Source organism: Strix uralensis, chromosome 15 (genome assembly GCF_047716275.1).
Source record: "Strix uralensis isolate ZFMK-TIS-50842 chromosome 15, bStrUra1, whole genome shotgun sequence".
In the NCBI taxonomy this organism is placed as follows: domain Eukaryota; kingdom Metazoa; phylum Chordata; class Aves; order Strigiformes; family Strigidae; genus Strix; species Strix uralensis.
The window spans coordinates 11,882,232-11,906,186 of NC_133986.1; the positions used below are offsets into that span (position 1 = coordinate 11,882,232).

General features: G+C 65.6%; 2 protein-coding genes across 9 annotated transcripts in view; one reads left to right on the forward strand and one right to left on the reverse strand.

Annotated features, from left to right (window-relative positions):
• Nucleotides 1–20,500, forward strand: SPTB (spectrin beta, erythrocytic). Of its 4 annotated transcripts, XM_074885163.1 has the most exons (37): nucleotides 1–64; nucleotides 1,024–1,098; nucleotides 4,431–4,628; nucleotides 4,709–4,860; nucleotides 5,053–5,226; nucleotides 5,344–5,435; nucleotides 5,518–5,598; nucleotides 5,701–5,816; nucleotides 6,031–6,143; nucleotides 6,224–6,411; nucleotides 6,494–6,611; nucleotides 7,211–7,369; nucleotides 7,445–7,747; nucleotides 7,923–8,073; nucleotides 8,167–9,034; nucleotides 9,113–9,250; nucleotides 9,345–10,104; nucleotides 10,191–10,393; nucleotides 10,482–10,572; nucleotides 10,644–10,790; nucleotides 10,891–11,154; nucleotides 11,356–11,571; nucleotides 11,648–11,737; nucleotides 11,840–12,115; nucleotides 13,667–13,797; nucleotides 14,082–14,286; nucleotides 14,368–14,742; nucleotides 14,833–15,077; nucleotides 15,176–15,314; nucleotides 15,388–15,472; nucleotides 15,569–15,765; nucleotides 15,884–15,993; nucleotides 16,335–16,410; nucleotides 18,258–18,427; nucleotides 18,504–18,677; nucleotides 18,756–18,798; nucleotides 19,413–20,500. In XM_074885163.1, the coding sequence occupies exons 3-37, from the start codon at nucleotides 4,481–4,483 to the stop codon at nucleotides 19,587–19,589; spliced, it is 6,975 nt and encodes a 2,324-aa protein (XP_074741264.1). In that variant the 5' UTR covers nucleotides 1–64; nucleotides 1,024–1,098; nucleotides 4,431–4,480; the 3' UTR covers nucleotides 19,590–20,500. The 4 variants fall into 4 exon arrangements, with proteins under 4 accessions (XP_074741264.1, XP_074741263.1, XP_074741265.1 ...); XM_074885162.1 differs by lacking the exon at nucleotides 1–64 and having other exon boundaries at nucleotides 941–1,098; XM_074885164.1 differs by lacking the exons at nucleotides 1–64; nucleotides 18,258–18,427; nucleotides 18,504–18,677; nucleotides 18,756–18,798; nucleotides 19,413–20,500 and adding an exon at nucleotides 16,656–17,143 and having other exon boundaries at nucleotides 942–1,098.
• The window catches only part of PLEKHG3 (pleckstrin homology and RhoGEF domain containing G3), a 9,490-nt gene continuing 5,987 nt past the window's right edge, over nucleotides 20,453–23,955 (reverse strand). For 2 of the 5 annotated variants that reach the window (XM_074885181.1, XM_074885182.1), the window contains exons 11-16: nucleotides 23,808–23,841; nucleotides 23,615–23,722; nucleotides 23,404–23,478; nucleotides 23,218–23,256; nucleotides 22,806–23,095; nucleotides 20,453–22,499 (exon numbers count right to left, since the gene is read on the reverse strand). In XM_074885181.1, coding sequence (XP_074741282.1) covers nucleotides 20,865–22,499; nucleotides 22,806–23,095; nucleotides 23,218–23,256; nucleotides 23,404–23,478; nucleotides 23,615–23,722; nucleotides 23,808–23,841 — 2,181 coding nt within the window. In that variant the 3' untranslated portion in view covers nucleotides 20,453–20,864. The remainder of the gene's footprint in view (nucleotides 22,500–22,805; nucleotides 23,096–23,217; nucleotides 23,257–23,403; nucleotides 23,479–23,614; nucleotides 23,723–23,807; nucleotides 23,842–23,955) is intronic. The other 3 variants (XM_074885184.1, XM_074885185.1, XM_074885183.1) reach the window with 3 other exon arrangements.

Here is a 23,955-nt window from a genome sequence, read left to right on the forward strand (position 1 = left end):
CCCGGGCTGGGCCCCTGCAGGACTACCTCAGACAAGGTGGGATGGCTAGGCCAGCGGCTCAGAGGTGAGCCCTACAGCTGTGCATTTGGGTAGCCAGTGCTGAGTTAGGGTGGTCCTAGGACTACCTGAAGGCAAGTGAGGCTAATTGTGGGGGTGCCTGGGTTAGCTGGGGGACACCTGAGCTAGTGAGGGACACCTGGGAGTATCTGTGGAGTGTCTGTGGCTAGCTGGGGGACACCCAGGTCTAGCTGAGGGGTATCTAGGGCTAGCTGGGGGTCACCCAGAGCTAGCTGGGGAACACCTGAGCTAGTGGGGGGCACCTGGGAGTATCTGTGGAGTGCTTGGGGCTAGCTGGGGGACACCCAGGGCTAGCTGGCAGGTACCTGGGTCTAACCCAGAACTAGAGGGGGGCACCCAGGGCTCGTGGGGGATGCCCAGGGCTAGCCAGAGGGTACCCAGGACTAGCTGGGGGGTGCCTGGGACTATCTGAGGGACCGCCAGGGCTAGCCAGGACTGTCTGGGGCTAACCAGGGCTACTCAGGGACAGCTGGGGGACACCTGAGCTGGTGGGGGACAAGCAGGGCTACTTGGGGGACACCTAAGCCTGGCTGGGGGATTGCCCAGGGCTAGTTGGGGGACACCCCCCCTCCCAGGGACAGCTGGGGTGTGCCCCGGGCTAGCTGGGGGACAGCGGGGGCTGACGGGGGAGCGGCGGGGTGGTACGGTGGGGCCAGCCCGAATTACCGGGGGGCTAGCCGTATTGAGGGGGGGCTCAGCGGGGCCGGCCGGGGAGCCCCGCCCGTGGCAGCGGGGCGCTGCGCCGCTCCGCGCCCGGCAGGTGCCGGTGGCGGCGGTGGCCGGGGGGCGCCGTTGTGCTGCATTGCGGGGCGGGCGGCCCGTCCCCGCCCGCCTCCGCCCGGCCCTCCCGGGGGGGAGCGGGTCTGTCTGGGCCGGGCCGCTCGCTGGCCCAGGGCAGGAATGTCCCTGCGCGCTCAAGATAATGTTATTTATATCGCGGCACAGGGCGGCTCCGCTCCCCCCACCCCGCTCCGGTCCCGGGCCCGCCGCCGCCGCTCGTCCGCCCGCCGCCCCGCGCAGGTGAGAACCGCGGCCGCCCCGGGCACCGGCGGCGGGTACCGGGATGCGCCGCCTCCGGGGGCTGGAGCCGGGGGGGGCGGGTAACGGGAGGAACCGGAGGGCACCGGGAGGCGCCGCTCCCCGGGGAAAAGCGGGGGGCACCGGGACAGGCTGCCCGCCCCGGGGACACCGGGTTTGGGGTGCGGCACCGGGGGCTGCGGGCACAGAGCAAAGTTTGGCGAGGGAATCCCTCCTGGGGGGGGGGGGTGCTCAGCACCCCCTTTTCTCCCCCGCAGTGGGGGGCCCGATGTCACCCGGTGTGTCCCCTCCCCGCGGGGGACACCCGGCTGCCGGGAAGGACGGGGCAGGTGAGCGGCGGTGGCTTTCTGGGGACACTTTCCGCAGGGTGACAACCCCCAGTGGGGTCCCCAGACTGTGCCGGTGGGACGTGGTGGGCGAGTCGGCTGCGGAGGAGACGTGCCCGGGTCTCGGTGGGGCCCATCACCCAGTCCGCTTCAACCACTGATTTTTAGCAGCTGGACAAACTGGAGTTACTCGGAAGAGTTTTCTGGGTGCCATGCCCTTGGCCCCCCTCGTCCCAGGGTGGTGGCAGGAGGATGCTTGTGGGTGGCTCTTGAGCTGGGGGAACTCCTGCCCGCACCCCAGTAAGCTGGGGATCTGATTTCCCAGCCCTCCTTTCAGGTGGCTTTTGCCTTTGCAAATCTCCAGCTCCTGGAGTCAGGGGATTGCAGCACCCTTCGCTCCACTGCATTAAGCCAATGAGAAGTGTTTGAGGGGGTGACAAGCAAAGGAGACCCTCTGCAACCCCAGTGGTTGCCAGCAGAGCCCCCTGAGGAATATTTTGCAGCTATTGGGTGTTTTTAGGGCCCCAGCTGGTGATATTGGGGTAGGCGAGGAGGTGCAGAGCGGCAGCTCCTAAGAAGGGAGTGGGGCTCGGCCCGCGCCGTGCGCAGGGGAGGCCTATTTATAGCCAAAAATGTCTGTGGAGTGTCAGCACGTGTGTGTGTCACTGCTCGGTGCGCTGGCGGGTTAGGTGACATGGAACAGTCCTGGCATGGCCGGCATCCGCACCGACTCTGGCCCTGGGGAAACCCAAACCTTCACCCGCCGGGTGAGAGCGTGGCTGGAGAGCCACGGCCGGAGCGGGGCATCGCCAGCCGGAGGAGCTGTGCCTCGCCATGCCTAACGACCCCATGCTGTGCCGAGCGGCCCTGCGGAGCGGGGACCATCTGCTCCTGGCCCTGGCCGTGTGCCTGGGAGGCAGGTGGCTGTCGGGGGGCTGTGGGGATGCCCCCCAGCTCTTCTGCCCCTTCCCAAGGGGGCTAGACCGCTGGCTGACTTGGTGGGGATGCAAAATAAAAGTGTTAATTGGTGAAGCGAAGCAGCCGGGGCGATGCCAGGCAGCGGGTGCCAAAGGAACCTGCCAGGCTGTGGGTGGAGGTGATGGGGCAGCTATTTCGGGGTGTTTGGGGGAACCCCTATGTGCTTTCATGCACTGGCAGCCGCTGTTTCAGCAACACACTGCGGTGGTGAGGGCTGAGCCAGGGAAGGGTCTTGAGGGTGCCGCGGGTGGCAGGCACCAAACTGCTGCCCCGGCTGCGCTCGGGGTGCAGGGGGGACGTCTCCCGGTCCCGGTGGGGGGACCTCGGCGGCAGCACAATGCCAGCCCTTTGCTGGGAAGTGCTGATTCACGGCGCCGAGCCGTCGGCCGGAGAAGGCGACGCTGCCCTGGCCCCGGCCGCAGGATGCTTGCGGTGGGGCTGGCACCCTGGCACTCTCGGCTTTCCTCCTGCCGAGCTGGCAGAATGGCAATCCCCAGGCGGCGGGTGCCGACGGTGGCATGGCTCTGCCAGACGGGGCTGTTTGGAAGGCGCCGGTGCGGCAGAGGGAGATTTAAAGGGTTGGTGAGCGTCTGCGTTTGAAATGCACGCTGGTGGCTCCCTTGGGCCCCGCTGTGGCTCCCTTCAGCATCATCATCTCCTCCTCCTCCTCCTCCTCGGATGCTCGTGGCCCCGCTGTGGTGGTAGTGGTGTGGGGGAGGCCCAGCTAAGGCCAAGGTCTCCCACTGGGATGGCAGCGCTGGGCTGCAGCATGCCGCAGAGACCCAACACAACTCGGCACACCCAGCCCATTCCTGGTGCCCAGGCAGACCGGCTGCAGTTCCTGTGCTTTTGGGTGGGGGGGGTGTCCCCAAATTTGGGCTTCCCCAGGGGTTTCCTCCTGCAGGACAGGAGGGCGAGCCTGGTGCCACGGCACGGAGGGCTGCGGGCCCTGCTCTCACACTCCTGCACACGCTTGCATGCCCTTGCACACTCATGTGCTTTCTTGCATGAGTTCTCATGTCCTTGCTCGCATCTGCACGCTCCTGCATGTCCTTGCTCACACGTGCATGCTCTGGCATGTTCCTGCATGTCCTTGCTCACATGTACATGCTCTGGCACGCTTCTAACATGTCCTTGCTCACACATGCACACTCTGGCAAGCTCCTACATGTCCTTGCTCGCATGTGCATGCTTTTACATGCTCCTTAATGTCCTTGCACACTCTTGGGTGCAAGCCAGTCCCTGAGGCGAGGCCCAGCCTGCGTGGCTGTGATTAGGGTGCAGGTTGAGGAGATGGGGCCCAGCCCAGCCCTTGCTGGCCCCGATAAAGCTCCCCTGCCTGCCGGCTGTTGGGGGGTCCCTGGGGGCCGGGTGACCATGGGCTGTCATGGCTCATGGGGACACACGAGGGGTTTGGGGGTACTCAGGTTTTCCCCAAGCTGTGCCATGCACCCCAGGGCTCCTGGCAGCTCTGGGGTGCTGAGGGGAGTCCCAGCCTGGCTCCCCGCACCCCTCGGGGGCCCCCAGCAGCCTCCTCCTGCCCAGCCCGGCCACTGACAGCTGCTCGCTGGCATTTTTAGATACCAGCCATGTCCTATCTGTGTCTCAAATGTCCCCGGGGGCGAGCAGGCCCCCCCCCCCCGGCAGCTGTCACCCGCTTTTTGCTGCAGGCACTGGCAAAGTCCCTTCACCCTGCCGGCATCGGGGTGGGTGCGAGCAGCACCTGCTTCCCCCCTGGGGGCACCCAAGGGTTGGGGGGACGCCCCTGGGGACCTGGCCCAGGATGCTGGGTTGGGGGAGCACCGCTGTAAGTCGCTGTTGGCATGGGGGGTTCGTGCCAGCAGGGCAAGTCCCCAAGCGTGCAGCACCCAGGTGCCCCCCAACACCTGGGTGGGGGCGAGTTTAAATCCCTCTGAGCAGCTTAACCAGCAGCTTTGAGCCACAAATCCCCACGCGCGGCAGGGCTGGCGAGGTGCCGCAGCGATGCCCATGGCCCCCCGCTCTCCCCAGGGGCCTCTTGCCAGTAGCCAACGGCCACCCGGCCGGGGGACGCCGGGACCATGACCTCAGCAAACGACTACGAGCAGCTGGAGCTGCAGCAGCCGTACAGCCGCATCAATGACCGCTGGGAAGCCTCCGACGATGAGCTGGACAATGACAACAGCTCGGCGCGCCTCTTCGAGCGCTCCCGCATCAAAGCCCTGGCAGGTCGGGAACGGGTCTCGGGTCCCCTCAGTCCTCCCAGGTTCTCCCTGCCACCCGTGCCACCATGCCCGCTCTCATTGCAGATGAGCGGGAGGCCGTGCAGAAGAAAACCTTCACCAAGTGGGTGAACTCGCACTTGGCTCGCGTCACTTGTCGTATCTCAGACCTCTACATGGACCTCCGGGATGGGCGGGTGCTCATCAAGCTGCTGGAGGTGCTGTCAGGAGAGCTTCTGGTAGGACTCCCATCCGGCCGGAGACCCTGGGACCCATGCCATGCCATGCCATGCCATGCCATGCTCCACCAAGGTTGTTGACCTTGGCGTTGACCAAGGCTCCACCAAGGTTGGGGTGGCAGAGGGGTGTCCCAGGGCAAGGGTCAGGGGTGCCTGGAGTGGAAGGGGAGGGTGCTGAGTGTTGTACCCCAGCCCAAGCCCACCAAGGGCCGGATGCGGATCCACTGTCTGGAGAATGTGGACAAGGCGCTGCAGTTCCTGAAGGAGCAGAGGGTCCACCTCGAGAATATGGGCTCCCACGACATCGTGGATGGCAACCACCGCCTCGTCCTTGGCCTCATCTGGACCATCATCCTTCGCTTCCAGGTGGGACCGGGTTGGTGGGGGGCACCCCTCAGCTCAGCACCCCATGGTTCATTCCCGGGCGGGAGCCCTCTTCCGTGGATGTCCCCTTCTGACCCCAGAATGTCCTTCTGCCCCCAGATCCAGGACATCATCGTGCAGACGCAGGAGGGCCGGGAGACGCGCTCTGCCAGGGATGCGCTGCTGCTCTGGTGCCAGATGAAGACAGCGGGGTAGGTGGTGGCACCCACACCGCACTGTGCCACTGAGCGGGGGTGCCCAGAGGGTGACGGTGACACCCTGTCCCCATCGCAGGTACCCCCACGTGAACATCACCAACTTCACCTCGAGCTGGAAGGACGGGTTGGCCTTCAACGCCCTCATCCACAGGCACAGGTAGGCAGCACAGTGGTGGGCACCGGGATGTGCCAGGGCACCGGTGGCACCAGGGGATGTCCCACGGGAGCGCCACCGCTGTCCCACACCCTCTGTCCCCAGGCCTGAGCTGGTTGACTTCCAAAACCTGACCAAATCCAATGCCCGGCACAACCTGGAGCACGCGTTCAGCGTGGCAGAGCGGCACCTGGGCATCACCCCGCTCCTCGACCCCGAAGGTGAGGCTGCCGCTGCCAACTCTCCTGCCTCGGTTTCCCCATTACACCCTGGGACACGCCCAGGACCTGTGGAGAGACAAAGAGGCTTCCACCCCGTGGAAGGGGGGTCTGGGTGGGGACCTCACGAGGCCGTGGTGGCCCACTGCTATTGGGGTGATGCCGGGGCAGTGCAGAGGCTGGGTGAGTACTGACACTTCTCGCTCGCACTGGGCAGATGTGTTCACAGAGAACCCCGACGAGAAGTCCATCATCACCTACGTGGTGGCCTTCTACCACTACTTCTCCAAGATGAAGGTGCTGGAGGTGGAGGGCAGGCGTCTGGGCAAGGTGAGGGAATGGCGCTGAGGTTGCGGGGTGGTTTTGTTGGGGGTGCCGGCACCCCGCGCTCACCACCGGCCCTGCTGCAGGTCATTGAGCACGCCAAGGAGACGGAGCGGATGATCGAGGGCTACGGGGGGTTGGCCTCCGACCTGCTCACCTGGATCGAGCAGACCATTGTCTCCCTCAACAGCCGCAACTTCGCCAACTCGCTGGCCGGGGTGCAGCACCAGCTGCAAGCCTTCAGCACCTACCGCACTGTGGAGAAGCCCCCCAAGTAAGCACCCCTGAGCCCCCCATGGCCGCGTGGTGGTGTTGAGCACCCATGGGTGCCCCAGGCTGAGCTCTCTCTGGGGCAGGTTTCAGGAGAAGGGCAACCTGGAGGTGCTGCTCTTCACCATCCAGTCGCGGATGCGAGCCAACAACCAGCGTGTCTACACTCCACACGAGGGGCGCCTGGTCTCCGACATCAACCGGGTACGGGCCCCATCCCGCAGCCTGCCCGTGTGCCGTGCCCTGCCGCAGGGACGGGCGGCTGCTCCCATGACACCCTGTGACTGGCGGGGCAGCTCTTCCCCTGGTATCTCTGGGGACTTTGCTCCCCAAGCTGTCCCAGGGGAGGTCAGGGCTGTCCAGGGACAGGTTGGGTCAATCTCCTGGGGGCAGGTAGGGTCCATCCCAGAGCAGTTCAGGTCCTGGGGCAGTTTAGGTCTGTCCTAGGATGCATCCTAGGGTCCATGTTTGGGGGGGCAGTGTGGGTCCATCGTCTCCTGGGGGCAGTATGGGTCCATCAGGTCCATTTTTTGGGAGCAGTTTGGGTCCATCATCTCCTGGGGGCAGGTCAGGTCCATCTCCTGGGGCAGTTCGGGTCCATCTCCCAAGGAAGTTCAAGACCATCCCAGGACACACTGAGTCCATCCTCGGACAGGTCAGGTCCATCCCAGGGCAGGTTGGGTTCCTCCAGCCACACTCCCACCCGCAGGTCTCGTTGGGGTTCACCAGCAGACCAAGACACAGGGTAGGTGGGGGGACATGAGACACGGGTGCCACCCTGGTCCTGTGCCACCTTCCCCCAGGCCTGGGAGCAGCTGGAGAAGGCAGAGCACGAGCGGGAGCTGGCGCTGCGCACCGAGCTCATCCGGCAGGAGAAGCTGGAGCAGCTGGCACGGCGCTTCGACCGCAAAGCAGCCATGCGGGAGGCCTGGCTGAGCGAGAACCAGCGCTTGGTGGCCCAGGTGAGACTGGGGACACCCATTCTGGGGACCGGGGCACCCCACCAGAGCCTCACCACAGGCTTTGTGCTGGGACAGGACAACTTCGGCCAGGACTTGCCAGCAGTGGAGGCAGCCAAGAAGAAGCACGAGGCCATTGAGACGGACACGGCCGCTTACAAGGAGCGAGTGCAGGCCATTGAAGCGGTGGCGAAGGAGCTGGAGGTGGAGCGCTACCATGATATCCAGCGCATCAACGGGCGCAAGGACAACATCCTGCGGCTCTGGGAGCACCTTCTGGAGCTGCTGGCTGCCCGGCGCCAGCGCCTGGAGATGAACCTCGCCCTGCAGCACCTCTTCCAGGAGATGCTTCATAGCATTGACTGGATGGATGAGGTCAAGGTGAGCCACAGGTGTTGAGTGCCACTGTGCATGGGGTGCCTTTGTCCCACTGGGTGTTGGTGGGATGCCCCTGGGGAGGCAGCTGAGATGCTGGGGTGCTGGTGGCAGCTTTTGGGGAGCAGCGGGTGTTGTCTGCCGGAGCTGGCGGTGGATGATGGCTGTGGCTCTCCCTCAGGTGCAGTTGGCATCGCCCGAATCCGGGAAGCACCTTCTGGAGGCGGAGGAGCTGCTGCAGACCCACCAGCTGCTGGAGGGAGACATGGCCCTGCAGGCAGAGAAGACACGGGCCATCAGCGCCGCTGCCCTCCGCTTCGCCGACACCGAGGGTAGGTGCGCTGGGATACCCCGGGACCGCGGCACAGCCGGTGAGGGAAACCAGGACACCCTGATGATGGGTGCCCACCCCGCTCCCTGGCCAGGCTACCGTCCCTGCGACCCCAAAATCATCCGGGACCGTGTGAGCCACCTGGAGCTGTGCCGGCGGGAGCTGCAAGTGCTGGCGGCCCGGAGGAGAGCCTTGCTGGAGCAGTCCCGGTCCCTCTGGACCTGCCTGTGGGAGCTGGACGAGGCAGAGGGCTGGATCAAGGAGCAGGAGCAGCTCTACTCCTCCCTGGACTTCGGGAAGGACCTGCCAAGCGTGTTGCTGCTCCAGCGCCGACACGCCATCCTTGAGGCCGAGCTGAGGAACCGGGGCGGCCGGCTGGAGCGGGTGCTCGCGGCGGGCGAGGGGCTGGCAGCGGCAGGTCGGGCGGCCGGGCAGCTGCGGGAGCGGGGGGCGACGGTGCGGGCGCTGTGGGCGCAGCTGGAGGAGCTGGCAGCTTTCCGCTGGCGGGGTTTGCGGGAGGCCGAAGGCTTCTTCCAGTTCCAGGCAGAGGCAGAGGAGCTGGCAGAGGGGCTGCAGGATGCCCGCCGGCGGGCGGCCGCTGAAGAGCTGGGCCAGGATGAATCCCGCACCCGGGTCCTGCTGCGGCAACACCGGGAGCTGCTGGAGGAGATGGCGGCTGCCCATGAGCAGCTGGACGGGCTGGCCCGGCAAGCCGAGGGCTTTCCCCCAGAGCTGCGGGCTGGCCCCGAGGCACAGAGCCGGCTGGCGGCCCTGCGGGAGCTGCACGCCGAGGCAGCCGCCCTGGCTGAGCGGCGGGGCCGCCAGCTGCAGGATGCCCTTGACCTCTACACTGTTTTTGGGGAGAGCGATGCCTGTCACCTCTGGATGGGGGCCAAGGAGACCTGGTTGGGGCAACCGGAGGTCCCCCAGGCGCTGGAGGACCTGGATGTGGCACAGCACAGGTAGGGGCTCCCACAGTGGCACTGCTGCTGTGCCGTGTCCCAAGGTGTGGTCCGTTCTCAGCCCATTCATCCCTGCAGGCTGGACGGGCTAAAGCAGGAAATGGCCACCGTGTCTTCCCAAATCACCGCCGTCAACCAGGCAGCCGACGGGCTGCTGGCGAGTGGCCATCCCCGCAGCCCCCAAGTCCGGCAGTGCCGAGAGCAGCTCAATGAGAGGTACGGTGACACTGGGATGAGTGGGTGACGCTGGAGTGGTTAGGCTGGTCCCCACCAGCTGCATCCCCCGCTGTCACCCGCCTCCACCATGCAGGTGGGACCGGTTCAGGGAGCTGGTGGCCGAGCGTTGCCGGGCTGTGGGCTCAGCGTTGCGCCTCCTCAACTACCGTTTGGAGTGCGAGGAGACCCGGCAATGGCTGCGGAGCAAAACCCAGGCGGTCCAGGCCACCGCCGAGCTGGGCCAGGACCTGGCCGGCGTCCTGGCCACCCAACGCAAGCTCTATGGCATCGAGCGGGAACTGGCCATTGCCCAGGACCGCCTGGCCACCCTGCGCTCCCAAGCCAACCGCCTGTCAGAAGAACGGCCCGAGGTGGCTGGGGAGGTGGCCGAGCGGCTAGCGGCAGTGGTGGCCGCCTGGGAGGAGCTGCAGGAAGCCTTGGGGGAGCGGGCAGCCTCTCTGGGGGAAGCTGGGCAGCTCCGGCGCTTCCTGCAGGACCTGGATGACTTCCAGGCTTGGCTCTTTGGGGCTCAGAAAGCCGTTGCAGCCACCGACGAGGTGCCGGCCTCTTTGGCTGAGGCGGAGGAGCTGCTGCGGCGGCACGAGGCAGCGCAGCGGGACGCAGAAGAGCATGCGGCTGCCTTTGCTGCCTTGGTGGAAGCGGGGGAGCGGGTGGTGGGGGAGCAGGAGGACCCCCAGTATGAGGGGCTGCGGCAGCGTCTGCGCGGCATGGAGGCCGGCTGGGCCGCCCTGGGCAGGATGGCAGAAGCCCGGCACCGCTTCCTAGTCCAGTGCCGCGGCTTCCAGGAGTTCCTCCGCGATGCCAAGCAGGCGGAGATCCTCCTCACCAACCAGGTGGGTGCCCAAGGTAGGTCCCGGGGGGGTGTCCGCGGCTCATGGGTGCCCCAAAAAGGTGCCAAACCCCTGCTGTGCCCCCCCAGGAGTACACGCTGGCCCATCTGGAGCTGCCCACCACACTGGAGGGTTCGACTGCTGCCCTGCGCCGCTTCCAGGACTTCCGCGCCAGCGTGGAGAGCAGCGCTGAGAAGGTCCCCGAGGTGGTGGCCAGCGGCACCAAGCTGGTGGACGAGGGGAACATCTTTGCCGAGAAGATCACCAAGAAGTGCCAGGCCCTCCAGGAGCGGTGAGTTCGGCGAGGGGCCGGTGGGCAGGCAGGTGGACGGTGTGCAGGCAGTAGCGCTGATGCTGCCTGTCTCTGGTTGCTCTGCCAGGCACAGGGCTGTCGTGGCCAAGGCGGAGGAGGCTGCGGGTTTGCTGCAGGACAACCATGAGCTGCAGACTTTCCTCCAGAGCTGCCGGGAGGTAGGGACAGGGCATGGCTGGTGGAGCCAGGGGGTCCCTGCCAGCTGAGCCCTGACACCCCTGGTCTGCAGCTCGACACCTGGGTGGAGGAGAAGATGCTGACAGCGCAGGACGTCTCCTACGGCGAAGCCCGCGGCCTCCACGGCAAGTGGCAGAAGCACCAGGCGTTCATGGCTGAGCTGGCACCCAACCAGGGCTGGCTGGAGAAGATTGAGATGGTGGGTGCTGGCACCGGTGCCTGGAAGCCTTGTTACCCCCCAGCCAGGTGGGAGGTCTCTGTGCCACGGTGGCCACCAACCTCTTTGGTTTTGCTGACAGGAGGGGAAGGAGCTGGCAAGCCGCAAGCCGCAGTACAGCGAGGTGGTGGTGCGGCGGCTGGCCGAGCTGCGCGGGCGGTGGGACGGGCTGTGTGGCGCTGCTGAGGAGAAGGGCCAGCGGCTCTTTGAGGCCAACCGCTCGGCGCTGTACACCCAGAGCTACGGAGAGCTGGAGAGCTGGCTGGGGCAGGCGGAGGAGGAGCTGCGCGCCACCGAGCAGGCCAAGGACCTCACCGCCACCAACCTGCTGCTGAAGAGGCTGATGGTGGGTGGTGGCACTGCCAGGCGAGCGGCTGGGAGGGAGGAAGGGTGTTAGCACCTCACCCTTTCCTTCATGCTGGCCCCCCACCGTTCAAGGTTGAGGGGTCTGAGGTACTGGGTCATATCCCCAAATGGGGCTGGCTGGTGCCTTGGGTGTCCCCAGCCTGGCTCTGCCCCCCCAGCTGACATGGCTCTGCCCCACCAGAGACTGGAAGAGCAAGTGGGAGCACGGATGAAGGAGCTGGAGGATCTGGGGTGGCAGGGCCTCCCCACTGCTGGGGATGTGCCAGACACTGACGGGCATGAGCAGAGGCTCCGGCAGCGATTCCTCGATCTGCTGGAGCCGCTGGAGAGGAGGAGGAAGGAGCTGGAGACCGCCAAGGCCATATACCAGCTCGGGCGGGATCTGGAGGATGAGACAGTGAGCATCCTTGCTGTGGTGGGGTTCGGCGTGCTGGGGGCACCCATGGGTGCTCAGTGTGTGCTCTCGCCTGCAGCTGTGGGTGCAGGAGCGGCTGCCCCTGGTGAGGTCAACGGAGCACGGCACCGACCTCCCGAGCGTGCAGCGCCTGGCCAAGAGGAACGAGGTGAGCCCAGGTGCAGTGGCCAGCACCCACCACCCTAACTGGTCCCTTGGGGCCACCCATCCCATGGGTGAGCCCCACCATGACCACCCATCCCACGGGCAGACGCTGCAGAAGGAGCTGGCGGGTCATGCCCCCCGCCTGGCCGAGGTGCTGAGCCGTGGCGAGGCAGCGGCAAGCGGCGACGAGCCCAGCCCGGAGCTGGAGACACGGGCGCAGGAGCTGCGGACACTGTGGGAGACGCTGAGGGAGGAGGCGGCCGCCCGGCACCGGCGCCTGCGGGAGGCCGGTGAGGCCCAGCAGTACTACCTCGATGCTGGCGAGGCCGAAGCCTGGGTCAGCGAGCAGGAGCTCTTCATGGGAGCTGAGGAGAAGCCAAAGGTGAGGGGTGGCTCCACGTGGTGCCCCTGTGTCTTGGGGGGGCTCTGTGCCATGCTGGGTCATCCTATGTCAAGCCAGGCACTGCCGTGCTTAACACCCGGTACCATGCTGTGTTATGTTATTACATGCCATCCCATGCCATGTTGTGCCATTACAGGCCATCCATCCCATCCTAGGGCATGTCAGGCCGTGCCATTACGTGCCGTGTCACACCGTGTTCTAACACACTGTCCATCCCATGCCACGTTGTGTCATTACATACCGTGTCATTACATGCTGTGCTGGGTCGCTGGGCTAAGGCCAACTGGATGAGTCCTGCACTTGGGCCACAACAACCCCCAGCAGCGCTACAGGCCTGGGGAGGAGTGGCTGGAGAGCTGCCAGTCAGAGAGGGACCTGGGGGGGTTGATTGCCAGCCGGCTGAACAGGAGCCAGCAGTGTGCCCAGGTGGCCAAGAAGGCCACTGGTATCCTGGCTTGTATCAGCACTAGCGTGGCCAGCAGGGACAGGGAAGGGATCTTCCCCCTGTACTCAGCACTGGTGAGGCCACCCCTCGATGACTGGGTTCAGTTTTGGGCCCCTCGCTCCAAAAAGGCCATTGAATGACTCGAGTGTGTCCAGAGACGGGCAACGAAGCTGGTGCAGGGTCTGGAGCACAGGTCTGATGGGGAGCGGCTGAGGGAACTGGGGGGGTTTAGTGTGGAGAAGAGGAGGCTGAGGGGAGACCTCATGGCCCTCTACAACTCCCTGAAAGGAGGGTGCAGAGAGGGGGGATGAGTCTCCTGAACCAAGGAACAAGTGATAGGACAAGAGGGAATGGCCTCAAGCTGCGCCAGGGCAGGGTCAGACTGGCTCTTAGGAAGTATTTCTTTGCAGAAGGGGTTGTTGGGCGTTGGAATGGGCTGCCCAGGGCAGGGGTGGAGTCCCCATCCCTGGAGGAGTTTAAGAGTTGGGATGACCCAGCGCTGAGGGATCTGGTGGAGTTGAGAATGGTCAGTGTGAGGTTCATGGTTGGACTGGATGATCTTCAATCCAACCCAGACGATTCTGTGATTACACACCATCTCATGCTATGTCATGCTGTGCCGTTACATGCCACGCCATGCTCTGCCATCCATTCCACCCTACGCCATGCCGTGTCTTGTCATTACATGGCGTGCTGCATTGTTACAAGCCCTTACATGCAACCCCATGCCATTACATGCCATTCTGTCCTGTGCCACCCCATGCCATTACATGCCACCCCATGCCATTACATGCCATTCTGTCCTGTGCCACCCCATGCCATTACATGCCATCCCGCCCTGTGCCACCCCATGCCATTACATGCCACCCCATGCCATTACATGCCATCCCGCCCTGTGCCATGCCATACTGTTACACACCACCACACCAACCCTCTGGGCCATGCCACGCTGTACCCCCCTGAGCTCCCTGATGCATCACATGGAGGCAGGACGTGCCTGTAGGATGGGCACCAGGGCTGGACCCTGGTTCCTCTCCCACGGCCGTGCCAGGTGCTGATGGGTGCTGGTCTCTGCCGTGCCACAGGATGAGGAGAGCAGCTTGGTGATGCTGAAGAGACACGTCCGGCAGCAGCGGTCCATCGAGGACTACGGCCAAACCATCAAGGAGCTGGCGGGGAGGGCTCAGCAGCTGCTCTCTGCCGGCCACCCTGAGGGGTATGTGCCATACCACATGTCCCCTGTCTCTCGGGGTGACCCCGTGCCCTCAGCACCAGGGTGGGTGGGTGGTTTGGCTGGAGCTCCAGCAGCACTGGCCGCCCCGGTGCCTCACTTCAGCTGGGTGGCATTGCCCCGGCTGTGGCAGGAAGGGGATGGCAGAGGGACACGGGGAGCGCAGAGTGGGTTCCTCCCCTAAAAACCCCCCAGTTGGCAACATGGGTGGGTCAGGGGCACCTTTTCCTGGGTGAGAACTGGGGTGTCTGTGTGCCGGGGCCGTGCAGGGAGCAGATCATCCGGCTGCAGGGCCAGGTGGACAAGCACTACGCGGGGCTGAAGGAGGCGGCCGAGGAGCGCCGCCGGCGCCTGGAGAACATGTCCCACCTCTTCCAGCTGAAGCGGGAGGTGGAAGACCTGGAGCAGTGGATTGCCGAGCGCGATGTGATTGCCTCCTCCCAGGAGATGGGGCAGGACTTGGACCACGTCACGGTGAGGACACCCAGGGTGCGAGTAGCAGGGCCAGTGTGTGGTTTTGGAGGGACAAACTCAACTTTTCTCTCCCCTGTGCAGCTCCTGCGGGAGAAGTTTCGGGAGTTTGCACGGGAGACAGGCAGCGTGGGGCAGGAGCGCGTAGACCGGGTGAACCTGGCCATCGAGGACCTCATTGATGCCGGGCACGCGGAGGCGGCCACCATGGCTGAGTGGAAGGACGGGTTGAACGAGAGCTGGGCGGATCTCCTGGAGCTGATTGACACCCGCATGCAGCTCCTCGCCGCCTCCCACGACCTGCACAAGTACTTCTATGACGGCACCGAGCTGCTGGCCCTCATCGCCGCCCGGCGCCAGGAGCTGCCCCAGGACCTGGGCGAGGATGCCAGCACGGTGGAAGCTTTCCACCGCATGCACAGCGCCTTCGAGCGGGACCTCCAGCTGCTGGAGACGCAGGTGAGGCTGCACCCCAGAGCCGACAGGGCTACCTGGCGTTGCCGCTGCCGGCACTCAGCATCCCCCGTGCTCTCCGGTTCCACCGGGTAGGTACAGCAGTTTCGGGAGACAGCGGCACGCCTGCAGACTGCCTACGCCGGGGAGAAGGCGGCCGGCATCCAGGAGCAAGAGCAGGAGGTGGCACGAGCCCTGCGGGCGCTGCTGGAGGCGTGCAGCGGGCGCCGGGCCCGGCTGGTGGACATGGCCGACAAGCATCGCTTCTTTGGCATGGCACGGGACCTGCTCTCCTGGATGGAGAGCACCGTCCGGCAGATAGAGACGCAGGAGAAACCCAGGTATGGCTGGGACCCGGCGCTGTTTGCTAGGACCCAGCGCCATTGGCTGGGACCCAGCACTGATGCCGCCACCGACACCATCACCCCTCTGTCTCCAGGGATGTCTCCTCGGTGGAGCTGCTGATGAAGTACCACCAGACCATCAGGGCTGAGGTGGATGCCCGGGGCAAGAACTTCACCACCTGCATTGAGCTGGGCAAGAAGCTGGTGCAGCGTAAGCACCAGGACTCGCCCGAGGTGAGGGCAGCCGGGACTGGAGGGTGGTGGGACGGTGCCACCGGGGCCACCCTGTGACGATGTCCCCTCACAGATCAAGGTGAAGCTGGTGGAGCTGGTGGAGAAGAGGAAGGCCATGATGGAGATGTGGGAGCAGCGCTGGGACCGGCTGCGGCTGTGTGAGTGTGCTGGTGGTGCTGGGGAGGATGGCGGCTCGGCCTGGGGGTAGTGGTGGCGGTGGCAGGGGGCTGAGCACTGCCTGTCTCTGCCCGCAGTGCTGGAGGTGTGCCAGTTCTCCCGGGACGCCTCGGTGGCTGAGTCGTGGCTCATGGCACAGGAGCCCTACCTGGCCAGCAGCGACTACGGGCAGACGGTGGACGCGGTGGAGAAGCTGCTTAAGCGGCACGAGGCTTTCGAGAAGTCCTCGGCCACCTGGGAGGAGCGCATCGCTGCCCTGAGGAAGCTGACAACGGTGAGGAAGGCTCAGGATGGGCCACAGACAGTCCTGGCTTGTCTCTGCCTGTCCTGCCTCAGTTTCCCCACCCCACATCCCCACCAGTCCCTAATACCCCCGCTCCCTTCCCCGGCAGCTGGAGCTCCTGGGCGGGCGGACGCTGCGTGAGGGGCTGGCGCGGGACGGGGTGACGCACCCTGAAGCTCCTGAATACCACCTGGATCTGGATGGGGAGCTGGAGGCCGGGTAAGAGACACCGGCACCAAGTGCCCATGGCAGCATCTCAGGCGGGGCAGCCTGCAGCTCCCACCTGGCACATGGGCATTGTTTCCAGCACCCCTCTTCTCAAAGCATTTAGGGTTTATTTTTAGCAATTTGCCATTTTTGAGCAGTAAATTGATGCAGTGAAGAGAGATGAAGGTTAAACCCTGCCATGTCGGGGCTTTCAACCCTTGGTGGGGACCAGCAGCCAGCCCCAGGTCCCTGCAGGCCTACGGCTGTGTTTCCCCAGTGAGATCGCTGGGAGGAGGATTTTGGGGGTGCCATGCTCTGCTGGGAATGCTGAGAGGGCTGCCTCCCTGCCGCAGGTCCGAGGAGGAGGAGAAGAGGAAGGGCGTGAGCACACGGGACGCCTCTCCGCCCACTACAGATGGACCAGAGCCGGTCAGTTCTCAAGTTTAGCTTTTTCCTTCCCTGATGACAAAAAAAGTGTCCCCACGTGTACCACAGGCTCCTGGCAGACCCCATGGATTCTCTGTGGCCATGACTGTGGCCATGGCGTGTCAATGGCTCCCTGCACCCCCAGCCTTTGCCTTGTTCTTTGCCTTGAGTTGAATAAATGCTAAATGACCCCAAAAAGGCTGGGTGGGTGTGCGGGTGCTGCACCTTCCCCTTTGCCCTGGCTCCAGAGGCAACCGCGGAGTCCCTGTGGTGGCTCAGACCACCTCTGCTTGGGCCAACTGATGCGGGCTGGCACCCATGGGTGCTGGGTGTCTCCAGGATTGGGGCAGCAGCCAGAGACAGAGCATCCGTCCCAGGGTGGGCTGATCCCGGCCATCATCCTCTGCTGCTGGTGAGTCCCGGGAGAAACCCCTGGGGGACACCACCTGGCCCTGTGGCACCCAGCTTTCCAAGCACCCAGCCCTGGAAGGGGACATCGCGCAGAGCTGCCCGTGGACACACAGCAACGGCTCTGCTGGCCCTGCTTACGTCAGCCCCATGGCACATGGCCCTTGGGGCGTCATCACCCCATGGAGATGTCACTCTGTGAGGCATTGTCACCCCAAGAGACATCATCACTCTATGGGGCATTGTCACCCTTCAAGACATCATCACTCTGTCACCCTACAAGGCATCAGCACCCTGTGAGACATTGTCACCCCACACGGCATTGTCACCCTACAAGGCGTCGTCACCCCGCAGGGCACTGCCACCCTGTGTGACAGCCACCTTGCGCTCGCTGCCACCCTCTCTGCTCCTCCTGCCTGCTTGGGGATAGGATTGCTTTCTGGTTGCTCTGCCTGCTTGGGGACAAGAACCCCTTCTGCCTCTTCTGCCTGCCTGGGGACACAGGCATCTTCTGGCTCCTTGGGGACAAGATCTCTTTTGCCTGCCTGGGGACTGGATCCCTGAGTATCTGCTCAGGGAGAAGATAATTTCTGCCTGCTTGGGGACACTGGCATCTTCTGGCTCCTTGGGGACAGGGTCCCCCTCTGACTGCTTGGGGACACTGGCATCTTCTGGCTCCTTGGGGACAGGGTCCCCCTCTGCCTGCTTGGGGACATGGACATTTTCTGACTCCTCGGGGACAAGGACCTCCCTCTGCTTGCTTGGGGACACAGCCACTTTCACCTGTTCGGGGACAGGAGCCCCCTCTGCTTGGGTACAAGACTACTGCCTGCCTGCTTGGGGACACAGTCACCTTCCAGCTGCCAGGGACAGCTGTCCCTCCTCCTGTCCCTCTTGGCAGGACACACCTCAGGACCTCCACGTGCTCCCTGTGGTGCTGGCAGATGTGGCCGTGCGGGGCTGGGACCCTCCCAGGGCGCAGGAGGAGGGGACGGGCACCCCAGGATCGTTGAGCCCCTCCTGTGACACCCCCTTCGCCAGGCACCATGGCCCCTGACTGGACTCTGTCTGCCTGCTGGCATCCCCCACTGTCCCCAAGCCCCCTGAGCAGGGGACAACACCGGGGTGGCTCCCAGGGCTGTCTACCTGGCTCAGCTCAACCCCATCACCCCAAATCCATGGGGGGCCCTGACACCAGGGTGCAGCTCCCAGGGCTGGAGCATGTCCCAGCCACTCGCTGGGATCCTCCCAGTAGCCACCAGTTCTGGTGTATGGGAGCTGGTGGAGTCACTGGTACTGGGAGAGCTGGCACCCACCACCGGGCCACTGGCTTGGGGACCATGAGCCCCCACTGGGGACGGGGAGGGGATGGGACCGCAGGATGTGGCTTTTGGTGGCGGGCGGTGACATCGTGGTGTAACAGGGCTGTTACTTCGCGGCAGCTGATGCGGATGATGGGTAACGAGGAGCCGGCGTCACCGAGCCCACGGCCACCACGGGAGGAACCAGAGGAGCCGGCCACGCTGCCGGCCCACACCTGCAGCATCCAGCTGGAGGGTTACCTCGGCCGCAAGCACGACCTGGAAGCGGCCACCAAACGGGCATCCAACCGGTAGGCATGGTGGCAATGGTGGCAAGTGCCAGGCGGTGTGGGCACGCACCGGGCTGATGTGGTGGTGTGGTGGCAGGTCGTGGAGCACGCGGTACTGCGTGCTGCGGGGTGGCCAGCTCGCCTTCTTCAAAGATGCCAAAAGCCGGGCGCTGGGGTTGCCCTGCCACGGCGAGGAGCCCCTGGGGCTACAGGATGCTCTCTGCGAGGTGGCCGCCGGCTACAAGAAGAAGAAGCACGTCTTCAAACTCAGGTAATGGCACAGCATGGTGTGGCGTAGCATGGCGTGGTGTGGCACACAGCTCACAGTCACCTCTGCTCTTGTCCCCAGGCTCAGCAATGGCAGCGAGTGGCTCTTCCATGGCAAGGATGAGGTGAGGGGCATCCCGGGGTGGGGCATGGGGTGGCTGGAGATGCCCAGGGGACAGAGGGGACACCCAGGAGGACCCAGGGTGGCTGGTGGTGCCCAGGGGTCATGGTGGTGGCCAGCAGTGCTAGGGGGGACACAGGGTTGCTGGCAGTGCCCAAGGGACATGGAGGGGACTAGCAGTGCCCAGGGGGACACAGGATGGCCAGTGGCATACAGGGAGGGGGGGCAGGGGGACATAGGGTGGCTTGGTGATGCCCAGGGGACATGGGGATGGCCAGAGATGTCCAGGGGGACAGAGGGTGGCTAGTGATGCCCAGGGGACATGGGGGACATTGGCAGTGCCCGGGGGACATGAGGGTGGCCAGAGATGCCCAGGGGACACAGGGGGGACCAGTAGTGCCCGGGAGGGGACACATGGTGGCTGGCACTGCCTGCAGGGCCATTGGGTGGCCAGAGGTGCCACGAGGATGTGCTGAGGGGCTGACGGTTCCCAAGGGGGACACAGGTGGCTGGAGAAGATGTGGGGCAGCTGCCATCACCCAGGGGGACATGGGGTGGCCGGGAAAGTGATGGGGGGGCCAGGGTAGCCCCCCCCTGAGCCCGTGCCTGTGCCCACAGGAGGAGCTTCAGGCCTGGCTGCAGGGGCTGAGCACAGCAATAACCGAGTGCCGGAGCAGCCGGGGGAAGGCACAGAGCCTGCCCCTACCCCTGCCCCCGGCCCCGGCCCCCCCTGAGCCCCCCCTACCCCGCAAGGACAAGGAGAAACGGTTCAGCTTCTTTCCAAAAAAGAAATAACCCCCCCAAGGCGGGGTGGGGGGGGGGGACACATGACAAACACCTCACGCCCTGGGAAGCTGTCACACTGGCAATGACCACGGCCACGTGTGCCCAGGGACCCGCGTGTGCGCGTATCTATAGGTGCAGCTGGATCTATAGGGGCAGCTGCCAGGCTTCGTGCACGTGCAGGGGCCGTACAGCCCCCGTACGGGCACATGGAGACGCAGCCCTCACCCCTGCAAGCGCCCGCGTGGGCTCATGTGTACGGAGAACAGCGCGTACGCGCGCGCGCCCATTGCACACGTGCCTGTGTGCACATGTGTATATATATATTTATATTTATATATATACATACATTCCCATGCTTAAGGGTATGCACACACCGACGTGGAGGTAACCACAGATTCTAGACGTACGGCCCCGTGGACACACCTGTGTGCACCCAGGGGTGCCCTCCCCCCACGCACACACCCACATCCCTGCATGCACACGTGTGCACATGTGTGTCCCCGCATGCAGGTGCACCCACCCCTCCGCGTTCACGGCCACGGGTGTGCATGTCCCACACGCGTGCATGCCCCCCCCCCTCCCCCCACCTCACGGGTCTGCTGTGGGTGCCCCCCCAAAGCCATAACACACAAACACCCCCCACCCCCCACAGTGTGTGGGTGCAGAGGGGGCAGCCCCAGCCCCTGTGGGCACCAACCAAAGAGTGTCGGCGTGGGGGAAGGGGGGGCACCACTCGCCATCGCCCCTTGCCCACACCCACCAACCTGTGCCCCCCACTGGCGCTGCCAGGGCGGGGGGAACCCTCCACCCTGCACCCACAGCTGGGCTGAGCAGCCCCAGCGGGGGAGGAGCGCAGGCAACCAGAGAGGAACTTTTGGCTCAGTTTGGGTTTTTTTTTTCTAATAAAGATGTGAAAGCGAGCTGGGCGCAGTGCTGGGCACCGGCGGGGGAGGGTGTGGGGTACCTCTGAGGACTGGGGGGGCCACGGGGTGCCCCTTCTTCCAGGTAGGTTGGAGGTCCACAGGGTGCTCCTTTTCCTGGGTGAGCTGGGGGTTCAGGGGGTGCCCCTTCTCCTGGGTAGGTTGGGGGTCCATGGGGTGCCCCTTCTCTTGGGCAAAATGAAAGTCCGTGGGGTGCCCCTCCTTCCAGATAGGTTGGGGGTCCATGGGATGCCCCTTCTTCGAGGCAGGTTGCAAGTCCACGGGGTGCCCCTTTTCCTGGGCAGGTTGGGGGTCCATGCAGTGCTCCTTCTCCTGGGGTTTCGTGGGACGCCCCTTCTCCCCCCTAGCTGGTGGCATCGAGGGTCTGAAATTTCTGCCGCAGGTCCCTGACGAGGCCGTGGCGAGGGGGTGAGGGGGGCTCAGGGGTGTCGGGGGGCTCAGGGCAGCGCTGCCGATACTCCTCAGAGGCCTGGTAGGCTTTGCAGCGCTCCACCACCGCCTTCAAGCAGATCTTCTCCCGGGTGGTGGGCGAGCGGATCTGCACATAAGCAGGGGGCTCGGTGGGGGCCGGCAGCCGCTCCAGCACTAGCACCCGCTGCCCAGTGCCCAGGGGGGCCTCCGCCGCCACCCACAACGCCCCATCACTGCTGTGCCGTGCCGGTGCCGGCCCGGGGGTGCTGGGCCCCCCTCCTGCCTCGGCGCTCCGGCTCCGGCCGCTGCCCCGCTCCTTCTCGGCCGGCCGGCCACCCCGGCACGGCCCCTCAGGCGCTGAGCGGCTGCGGCTCACCGGCGGGGGCCGTGGGGCACCGAAACGGGCACGAAGCTCCCGCACGTCAGGCCAGGTGAAAGGTTCGGCAGCGCTGGGGCTCGAGGGGCTGCGGGAGGCAGCCGGGGAGGAGGATACCACCAGCCCCCCGTCTTGTGGCACAGCTGCCAAGGGGGTGCCGGTACATGGGTCCCCCTCCTCTGGCTGGACTGGGGTGCTCCGGGCACCGGCACGGCGGCTCTTGATGCGGAGGCTGTATTGCCGCGCCAGCTGGTACACCTTGGTGCCAGGGTGCGGGGGGGTCAGCAGCAGACGCGGCGCTGGCCCGGCTGGTGGCCCCTCACCCCTGGCACCCAGGTCGTCCTCCTCGAGGATAAGCAGCGGCTCAGTGGGCTGCAGCCCGTTTTCCCGGCATGGCTCCTCCGGTGACACCTCGGGCCCTGCTGGCACCAGCTGGGCGGGGGGTTCGGGGCTCGCCGGACGCCGGGGGAGGCCGTTGAGGCGGGAGATAGAGCTTCGCACCAGCCCCTTGGGGATGAAGGAAAGGCTCTCACGGCGGCGGACGCTGAAGCCAGCGTCCCGGTGCTCGGCATGGCCGTAGTAGCTCTTGATCTTGTCGAGGAGCAGGCGGTCCCGGCTGGAGAGCACCGATTCCCGGCGGGCTCCAGTGAGGGGCTCGGGTGAGGGGATGGTGCTACAGGAACCCCCGGGCTCCCCAGCCTCGAGCTGGGGGCCACCATCCAGGCTGAGGGCACTGCCGCTGCGGCTAGCGGGCCGCCCCGCCGGCCCCTCCAGCGCCAGGCTGCTGCGGCGGGAGAAGCTGCCACCGCCGCCGAACCGCTCAGCGATGACACTGGCCTGGTCCAGCACTGAGGGTGGGAGGATGCTGCTGGCGGCTTCTTCTTCCTCCTGCTCTTCTTCCTCCTCCTCGCTGCTCAGCCCCTGCAAATCCTCCGCAGCGCGTTCCAGCTCCCCCTCCCCACCAGGCAGCACCGGTGCCGGGGTCCCCACCAAGGATGGGGTTTTGGGTGCCCCCAGCCCCTCGGGGTGCTCCACGGCACTGCCGGCCTGGGGAGGGGTGGGTGGGTGGGTGCTGGGTCTCTCGGGACCCCCAGGCAGGGGCTGCGGGGCCGCACTGACCTTCTCACAGCTCCCCGGCCCCCAGCTGCTCGGCCGCTTGGGTCCCTCTGCTGCCGGTGGGTGTCCCCCAGCCTGGGCAAGAGCAAACGTGGGGTGTCATGGGCTGTGGGGGGAACCCCCAGCTGCTCCAAGCAGGACCGCGGCTGGTCCATGGCTGAGGGTCCTGCAGCAGCCCCAAGAGGAACATGGGGTGCCCCAGGAGTGATACAGGGTGCCCCAGGAGTGCTGGGGGTGCTCCAGGGGCAATGTAGCGTGCCTTGGGAAAAACATGGCGTGCCCCAGGAGTGATGCAGGGTGCCCCAGGAGCAATACGGGGTGCCTTGGGTAGCACTCTGCTGTGGGTGCCCTCCCCAGGGTTTGGGGGGCCCAGGCGGGTACCTGCTCCTGGGGTTCCACCAGTAGGTCCCCGGACCTGGGCAACTCCTCCTGGCAGTCCTTGTCCAAAGCCACCTCCTCCTCTTCCTCCTCCACCAGGCCCTCAGCCACCGCCCAGGCTCTGGGGTGCTGGGAGGGTTCCCCCACATCCAGAAGAGCCCCGTTGCTGCCAGCGTGCTGCTCGGGGGCAAGCGCCGGGCTCAGCGCCCTGTGCCCCCCCAGCAAGTGGCGTGCCAGGGTTGGGGGGCACCAGGCACCCCAATCTACCCTCTGCCCTGGCCTTACCTTGAGCTCTGCCAGCCAAGAGAGAGAAAAGCAGAGGTTAGGGAGGGACAGCACCCCAAAAAGCCCCCCTCCACAGCCCCCAGTCCCCTTCTGCCCACCCCGCCCCGTGCCAGCGGTCGTGCCGGCTCACCTTGCTCGCCCAGCTGCCGCAGGATCTGCTTGGCGGGCTCTACGAGGAGAAGGCGCCCATCCAAATCGGGTGACAGTGGCATCATCCCCGCATCCACCAACCCGTCCCCAACCCCACCAGCATCCCAAACCCAGCTCCCAGCCCCTCGCCCCAACTGGGGTCCCCACTCCCCGCTGGTGTCCGCACCCGACTGCCTGCGCCCCGTGGGCCCGTGCAGCCGGTCTGGCAGCGTCTCCGCACGGTCCCGGCACTGGAAGGGCTCTGAGGGGACAGGGACACCCGTCAGCACTGGCACCCGGTGCCCACCATCCCCACGGGCATCAGTGTGACCCGGCAGTGGCTTCACCCTGGGGAAGGGACAGTGGCAGCAGGGACACCGGGGACATGCAGCTCTCACCAGACTGCCGGCGGCCCTGGCGCGGCTCGGCAGCAGCGTCACCCAGGGGCTGGCAGGACCAGCTCTTCTTCAGGCGCTCGGGGCTGCAGCGGGGCAGGCGCGGGGGGCCTGCAGGAACAGGGGGTGACACTGGGGGATGGGGGGGGGACAAGAGAGGGCAGGGAGGGGACCACGGGGCTCCGGCGGCACTCACAGAACAAGTCCATCTCCAGGATGGCTTCCTTAGCCTGGGGTGGAGGGAGGATGGAGAGAGGCGGGGGGTGAAACCGGGGTGCAGTCACCCCCTCCTTGCCATGTGGGGGGGGTCCCCGGTGCCAGCGTGGTGCCCGCCCCCCTCCACC